General features: G+C 35.4%; 1 protein-coding gene across 2 annotated transcripts in view; it reads right to left on the reverse strand.

The window, feature by feature from the left end:
- The window catches only part of LOC107723933 (calreticulin-like), an 8294-nt gene extending 5662 nt beyond the window's left edge, over window positions 1–2632 (reverse strand). For both annotated transcript variants that reach the window (XR_001637986.1, XM_016532667.1), the window contains exons 1-4: window positions 2453–2632; window positions 744–845; window positions 450–653; window positions 263–357 (exon numbers count right to left, since the gene is read on the reverse strand). Coding sequence is in view for 1 of the 2 variants with exons in the window: in XM_016532667.1 (XP_016388153.1) it covers window positions 263–357; window positions 450–653; window positions 744–845; window positions 2453–2549 (498 nt within the window). In the remaining variant the exon portion in view is untranslated. The remainder of the gene's footprint in view (window positions 1–262; window positions 358–449; window positions 654–743; window positions 846–2452) is intronic.
- Between the last annotated feature and the right edge of the window lie 6097 nt (window positions 2633–8729).

Consider the following 8729-nt stretch of genomic DNA (forward strand, 5'->3'; position numbering starts at 1 on the left):
TAAAAAAAAAAAAAAAACGAACTAAAATTAAAATGGAAAATACAAAAATAATATGAAAAATTTTGATGTGAAGTCCACAGAAGTCAATAATGTCATGATTTAGTTCAGTTCAATAACAGTGTCAAAATCAGTGTCATTATCTAGTCTTTATCCAAATTTTGTTCTTGTCCGACGGTGTCAGTGCATTAAATCGATGATATTACTGAATATCAATTGTCTTTTAAACCCCTGGATTTAATTGGACTTTTTAACAGGACCTCACCTTGCATTTGATATCTTTCTTGATGAGGTGGTTCTTGCCTTTGTAGTTGAAGATGACGTGAACCTTCTTGGTGCTGTAGCCGCAGATATCAGGCCCTGTTGAGATGATTTAGACGAGAAAACAGAAATAAATGACCCGTTTCCTATAATAAATCCAGGCGTTCACAAATGAGTCTTGGTTGACGTACCGAACATGATGTAATACTGGGAGTCTCCGTGCATGCCAGCCTGGTTGAGATCAGCCGGGAAAACTTTAACATATCCGCCTCCGCAGTCGATCTTCTGCTCGTGTTTGATGGTGAACTGGATCACCAGAGGCTTGCCCTCGTTGCTGAAGGGCTCGAAGCGGGCAGAGGTGGCGTAGAAACGGGCATCCTGACTGCTCTGCAGACCTGTTGGTGGACAAAGAGATAGCAAAAGTGAAGCAAACTCAGCTTCTTTGCTGAACCAAAGGTGACGTTTTTAGGGATGCAAACGCCTACCCTTGTCTTTCTCAGCGTCTCCGTAGAAGCTTCCAGCAGTCAGTTTGAACTGGCCATAGTCAGACTTGTGCTCCGAGTTCAGCCATCGACTCTTCCAGGCATCTGCGAATAGAAATAGAAGCAAAGAAATAAGGCTAAAACAACAAAAGTGAATGCAACTGTGAATGAGGATGAGTTGAGAACATGAATAGCATCCTAAAAAGGGAAATTGCATGCAAATATACGGATGGTTTCAAAGCAGCTGCACATTAAAAAACAGGACAATAACAGTGTTTATGTTGTAAAATTAAACTATTATGAAACAAATTCAATTTTAGCTGTAAAGCAGCTCTACAGAAGACAACGGTGTCATTATTCAGATCAATTTAGATTCAATTCAGTTCGACAACAGCGTCAACGTTGCAAAGTTCATCGGTTATGATGAAACAAACCAGGGTTATTATTACAGTTAACTAAAACTAAAACCATTTAAAAACATTTTCATTACTTGAAATAAAATAAATGTAAACTGAAATTAAATAAAATATGATTACCTTCCTAAAAAAGGACATTTCATGCAAATAACATTTTAAAAATACTTTATTGGCATGATTGTGTTTATATAAAGTATTGCCAAAGCTTTAAAACAAAACAAGAAATGACCAGAAAAGAAATATACAATATAATAACAACAAATGACAATAAAAAAATTATATTAAAATGAGGTGCTACATAATGAGTAAAAATAATATAATTACATTTTTATTTAAAAAACACATTTTATATAAAAAGACATTATTAAAAAAACAAACACTATATGAATATTTATGTCATCGTCAACTAACTTACTAACCCAAATTGTACAAAAAAGCATTTATCTAGCTCTTTATCTACAAACTTGAAGAAGAAACGAGATGAATTTATGAGGGTTGCCGGTCCAATCACATTCCACACGCGTTTAATGATTGATATTTAAGGAAGTTTGTGGAATAACTTAAGAAACTTCCTGTTCTTGATAGACACATGCATGTGCTAATGCACATCTTGTGCAATTAACAAACCAATTAGACAAGGCCTGGAATGATGCAGTGGGCACATGAAATTTAAGCAGCATCCTGTGGTGTGGTGTGACATGCCATAAAACAATTTCAACAGGCAACAGGATTTAGTTTGCATCACTGCCGTGAAACATCTACTGCTGTCCAGCTGCCGGGGTCTCAGTGGGCGTGGCTTCTCATTCAACAGAGCATTTTATTGGACAAACATTTGGACACGCCCCTAAGTGCAAGACGAGTCATCAGAACCTCTGATTCATTGTCCCAGAATAGACATTTTAACTTCTAATTGTTTATTTTGTCAACTTTTAGGAGTACACAAGCATACAGAAGCTAAAATTTAACCTAAAATTTGTATTTTATGTTTTTAAAAGTTAATGAATATGCAACATGTACCATAATGCACTTCTTCTTCAGTACTGTAACATACATTGTGCAATGGAAAGAAAGAAAGAAAGATCATTTTTGATGGTTTCATTTTTGCTCTGGCAAACTAATATGCATAAACCAATACTGCGGAGTAATAAGCAATTCGATGCACTTTCCAAACATAACAAAAGTATAATTAAACATCACAGCCTATTAATTATTCATTCGATAACCCATTTTAATGTCACTTTTAATGTTGTGACCTACAAATCAACCATGACGTGCAAGTTCAAATGAAACACTCACCTCCATCCAGAAACTGCTCTTTAAAGTACACCTCTGCATTGACAGCCAGTGCCAATAATAAGGCAGAAACGATATGGAATAATGTAATCATTTGCATTTTTGATAATTTCAAGAATTAGCCCGCACACTCCCTCGCGCTCTGCCTGGCTCGGTTTATCCGTGGTGGCTCTGGAGAAGCGCGTGGCTGCACAGATGTCTGCCGCTCATTGGTCCACAGCTGACGCTCTCGACCAATCACAAGAGACCACGAAGTGCCTGGCTCGCCTCTACCCCGAATTCTGTATCCGCCTCTTGTGCTGCTCTCAGACCGGCCGTTACTGTACGCAATGACCCGCGGTCGCGTCCCATAACAGTGCAGAACTGACTCAGGATCAGTTTCCAGGACAACAGCGGAGGGAGATTTTCACACCAGGCGAGAAGTGAACGCGGAAAACAGTGCTTATACAAATATAGAGTTTTGTTTTCCTCTAAATACAGCCTGTTCTGCTTTATCTGTTGACTTTGATATGGTAAACTATCAAAGACAATAAACTGCTTATTGCATTAAACAACGTGTTGGATCTAAAATAGTCTATAAGATGAATCAAAATGAGAGTAAAATATTTAAAAAATGTCAAAAGTTAATCCAAGGCTTTTCAGTAAACTAATTCTAATAGCTAACTTAATGGGCCTGTTTAAAATCTAATCTAAAGATAATGTATATTCCGTCTTATATAGGCCATATCTTTTGTTATGGTTTGATTGCCATTAGTTTCGAGGCCATCCAGATGGAATCAAGATCTTGTGGATCTCAAAACTAGAAATCTAGATTTGAGGTCTAAAAGTCCATTTGACCAGTTATGCTTATTCATATCTGGATTGGGAGTTTCCAATCATTTCTACAGTAAAAGTTGTTGCAGGACTGCCATGCATTTGATTCGTTTTCAGAGCTGCTATGACAAGGAAATAAACATCATGATTGGAGAAACGTGATAAGGAATATGAGGAAGTGTATTTAAGTGGCACAAAATAAAGCAAAGCAAAACACTTTTCGGTACATACTAATAAAATGTTTTTTTTTAAGTAGTTTGGTGTCATGTTCACTTTTCATTGTATGCAAAAGAGCAGTGTGGACATTCTGCTAAACACCTCCATTTGTGTTCCACAGAAAAAGAAAATCATACATGCTTTCGAGCGAGTTGAGGGTTTTCATTTTTGAACTAACCCTATAAAATTAATTATTACTTGTTGGATCATACTTGTGGCAGCTTCAGTCTAATATTCATCTAAAAAAAATGTTTATGAAAACAGTCACAAAATCGTTCTGCATAGCAATTATTAGCCCATAAAGCATGCACAGATGCACACTGCAAAAAAATTATCTAAATAATACTAATAAATAACAATGCAATTTAGACTTGCAATAAATCCAGTGGATAAAATCAAGTCCCAGGCTACATTTTCTCACACTGAATATCCTGTTTCACTCCTAAATATTGTAACATTACAAAAGTAAAATGGTTTGTGAATGCTGTTAGAGTTGATTGATTCAACTGAGTTGTTAGCGCAGTTCAACTGAGCAATTGTAGATGGCGCTGTGACTCTGTGATCAGGTATTTGTGCATTCATGATACACATTGATGATGTGCACCAGGAGTATTCCAATTCAGTATTGAATTGCAGCCCATTTTTTCTAGACAGATGAATTTAAAATTTTTGCCAAAACTAAATTAAGGCTATTTTAAAGATATTCATGCAATTTTTTCTTGAGACTATGTTGCATGTTTAATCCAATAAATATTAAATACAGTTGTTTTGCATTTTAAATCCAATTTGAAGTCTGAAGTTAGAGGGAAATTGCATTTTTTTTTTTGCCTCTGGTTCACATTGGAAATGGAAGGTCAAGTTCACTGCAATACATTATTTCACTCTGTGTTTGTTGTGAATATATTAAATGCTTTGGTAGATGTAGTACAGTAGGTCGGGGTTTTTTTTCAATGCATGTACAAATGCATTGCATGCATACACACTGCATATACAAAAATAGTGCGAGTAGGATGGCAACATGCAATTCCAAATGTACCGCATGTCCGAACAAGTCACAAAAAAGGGAAATCAAAGGTCAAGCACGTTCTCACTCCCCCTCCTGTAGCCTTGCCAAACCGTCTCATTATGGCATGCGAAGAAGACATAGAAAAGCTGTAGAAATCAAACCCGATTAATTCCGCTTGCTTCCTTTATTATTTGCACCATAGAACATGTTCCACTAATCAGAGAGTTAACTACATCCCAAGTTCCAGATCCCTGCACAGCGTGAGGACCGAAAAACCCACACACTCAATTCATTATTATCAGACCCTCACCCGAGCCAGGAAAATAAAGGACAAATTTAGCAGTGAACCACAGTCAGTGTTGCAGTTTTTGCAGTCTGTGGTGAAGGAGATCTGAGTTTAAGAGTTTGTTTTCAGCTCTACCTGAGGAGAACGTATATGTTTTTTCTCAATAGCCAATGCCAGTATTTAGAGAATAGGGTGGCCGATATACACTGCAAAAAATGATTTTCTTACTCAGTATTTTTGTCTTGTTTACCAGTGCAAATATCTAAACATTGTTAAATCAAGATATATTTACTCGAGAAGCAAAATGATTTAAGATTGTCAAAATTAAGTGAGTTTATGCTTAAAACAAATAAAAATAGCTGTCAGGGAAAACAAGAATACCCTTTGACAGATTTTGTTTGGTTTTAAGCATATTTTGAAAAAATAGAAAAAAGTATAATTCAAAGGGAAACAATTTTTTTCTTACCCAATTGACAGATATTTTTTGTTTTAATCATAAGCTCAATTAATTTTGAAAAAGTTAAGAAAATGTATCTGTCAATCTGTATAATTCAAAGGGAAAAAAGCTTACCCTACGGATATTTTTTCTTGTTTTAATCATAAACTCACTTAATTTTTATGCCATTTTAGGCCATTTTTTCTCAATTAATATATATATAATATCTCTATATATATAAATATATATATATATACACGTATTTTTTTTGTAATGAAAAACAAGACAAAAATACTACATAAAAAAGCAGTGCTTGCTGATAATATTCGAAGACACTAGACTTTTGCTTTCTGCTATGTAGATAATAAATGGGTGGGAAAAACGAACACCCTAGCAAACATCTTGCAACACTCTAACATCAAGGCGGGAAGTTTTGCATGGATGAGCACCATACATTTTCTTGAAAAAGTGTAACTCTAGTTCTCTTTATTTGATCAATTCTATTCATTCTGGAGATGCAGGTCAGATAAATAATTTGAGTTTCATTTTAGTCACCTGTCACTTATTGTTAACTAAAGCTAAATTCCTTTAATTAAACCAGTCAGCGTTCATGTAGAGATCCCTGAACTGACGTCATCTGTCAAAATGAGCACCGGTCAGCCTCTTGACCTCTGACCTCTTCTCTGGCCTTTACTTCAGATTCATCAGTCGACACTCGTCTCAGGTCATGCAACAGGGCGCCTTGACAGCAAGTTTAACCACGTCACAACATCACAAAAAGATTCGTTTTACACTATAACTCAAATAAAACTATCATTGGCATGTAGTCACTACATAATTCCTATACTTCCATTATATTATTCTATCTTGCAAAATAGGACGCTTGAGAGGAAATAGATTATGTAAATGTATTTGTTCTACATGACATTAATGTATTAAACTCTGTCATTATGTCATTTGATTTAGGAGGACCGTATGTTAGTGTGTGTGTTTTGTGTCACTGAAGTATGGAAGCCAGCAACAGAACATGGGGCAATTAGGCCGGATCGTAGGGGTGAAGAGCCGCCCCCCTCACTCTGTCCCCTGCGAAGAGCTGATGGATGGCCAGCTCATCATCTTAACAGGCTGGCTTGGTGCCGTTAACCTGCAAGGGCAGGCGAGGACAGGTCACTTCACCCACAGCCTAGTCAGGGCCACTGAACACGCTCACTAATGAGGGGAGAAACTCTTTTAGTCACTAGTTGAGCTCAGTGCCTTAGTTTTATGTGTGATATTTAAAGGAACAGTTCATCCAAAATTCTAAATTTGATGAAAATCTACTCACTCTCAGGCCATCCAAGATTAGGATGAGTTTGTTTCTTCATCATCAGATTTGGAGAAATGTAGCATCACATCACTTGCTCAGCAATGGATCCTCTGCAGTGAATGGGTGCCGTCAGAATGAGAGTCCAAACAGCTGATAAAAACATCACAATAATCCACAAGTAATCCGCAGCACTCCAGTCCATCAGTTAACATCTGGAGAAGACAAAAGCTGCGTGTTTGTAAGAAACAAATCCATCATTTCCAGCTAAAATATGAATACATAATCCATAATGATGCTGCTTCCTCCAGTGAAAAAGTCCATCTCCTGTTGTCTCTCACATCAAAATCCGCCCACATATTTGTTTAGAGCTGTTTTGGACTGTTTTGGGTTATAAACGGTATTTGATCTGTGCAGATTTCTCTCCTGATTCAGACTAAATTACTTTTTCACAGGAGAAAACAATATTATGGATAGCACACTTGTATTTTAGCCAAATTAACAGTTTGAAGTGAATGAATTTGTGGATTACTTGTGGATTATTGTGATGTTTTTATCAGCTGTTTAGACTCTCATTCTGACGGCACCCATTCACTGCAGAGGATCCATTGCTGAGACACTGATGCAATGCTACATTTCTTCAAATCTGATGAAGAAACAAACTCATCCTAATCTTGGATGGCCTGAGGATGAGCACATTTTCAGCAAACTTTCATTTTTGGGTGAACTGTTCCTTTAAGACCACAGACAACAACTATGCTGTAAATGATTGATTAAAAAAGCTCAAATAATAAATCAGATGTCCTTAAACACTGCTCAAATGATGTCAGGCATATAGTTTATCATTTGGGCATTGCATTATATATTTTTTAATTTTGACAGTGTTGCATAGGATTGATTTTAAAAATTTCACAAATGATTGATATTTCCTTTTCGTTTAGTTCCAGTTTATTGCACTTGAGCATGTGATTTACAATATTATATGAGCAATGAGACAATATTTTTTCAATATTTGGTTTATCATTTGAATTTTGTTTGAACAAAACCAGTTAATGTACACATGAGCACATATTAGTAGTACTTTTTTAGGTTAACTAACAAAACATTTTCACAGTTTAGTATGTATAGATTTAAACTTGATTTTAATTACAAGTTTTGAATGAGCTTCCTGTTAGTATCATAACTTTATATTTATTATAAAAGCTAACCAAATGTGACCCTGGAGCACAAAAGCAGTCTTAAGTCGCTGGGGTATATTTGTAGCAATAGCCAACAATACATTGTATGGGTCAAAATTATAGATTTTTCTTTTATGCCAAAAATCATTAGGATATTAAGTAAAGATCATGTTCCATGAAGAAATTTTGTAAATTTCCTACTGTAAATATATAAAAACTTAATTTTTGATTAGTAATATGCATTGTTAAGAACTTCATTTGGACAACTTTAAAGACGATTTTCTCAATATTTAGATTTCTTTGCACCCTCAGATTTTCAAGTGATGTATACTTTCAGATGATGTATAAATCTCAATTTTGAAAAATTGACACTTAAGACTGGTTTTGTGGTCCAGGGTCACAAATCATGCATTTTTAACATTCATCTTTATTCCAATTGTTAGTGCAAAAAATTCAACAAATTTATCTCAAAAAATCTAAAGACATATTCAATAACATTCAAATTTCCCGTCCCCAAAAACTTCATATAACAAACATAATGACAGTTTATATGCACGTCATACAATGATAAAGCTGCAACGTTTGTGACAGAATCCACTCCTATGACGTCTAAGTGTACACATCTTTAAAGAAAATTCTATCTTCTTTGGCTTCATCGCAGTTCACAGAAATCCATAAACCGTGCTTTAATAAGAACTCTATTTTATTAATAATACTCTTGAATACACACCTACTAAATAAACAATATGTCAAACATACTGTAGAATGAATTATATTTGTTTTTGCATCCAAGTTCAAGATTATGTTTTGTACCATTTGCATCATCACAGTGCATAAAAATGTGTATAATGGATCATGATATGTATGTTTAATGTTTGCATATAGTTAGTGTTCACAAAGTATTCAAATTATCATGATAACATCAGTTAGAATTGAAAAGGAATATGATAAGACACTGCTTGTTTCGAAGGACAGTGTTTGCACATTTAAATGACTGACACCTGGCTGGGACGCCCATTAGTTCAGAGCAGAGGGGCAATCT

The sequence above is a fragment of the Sinocyclocheilus rhinocerous genome, unplaced genomic scaffold, assembly GCF_001515625.1.
Source record: "Sinocyclocheilus rhinocerous isolate Xijiao unplaced genomic scaffold, SAMN03320098_v1.1 scaffold102, whole genome shotgun sequence".
Taxonomy (NCBI): Eukaryota; Metazoa; Chordata; class Actinopteri; order Cypriniformes; family Cyprinidae; genus Sinocyclocheilus; species Sinocyclocheilus rhinocerous.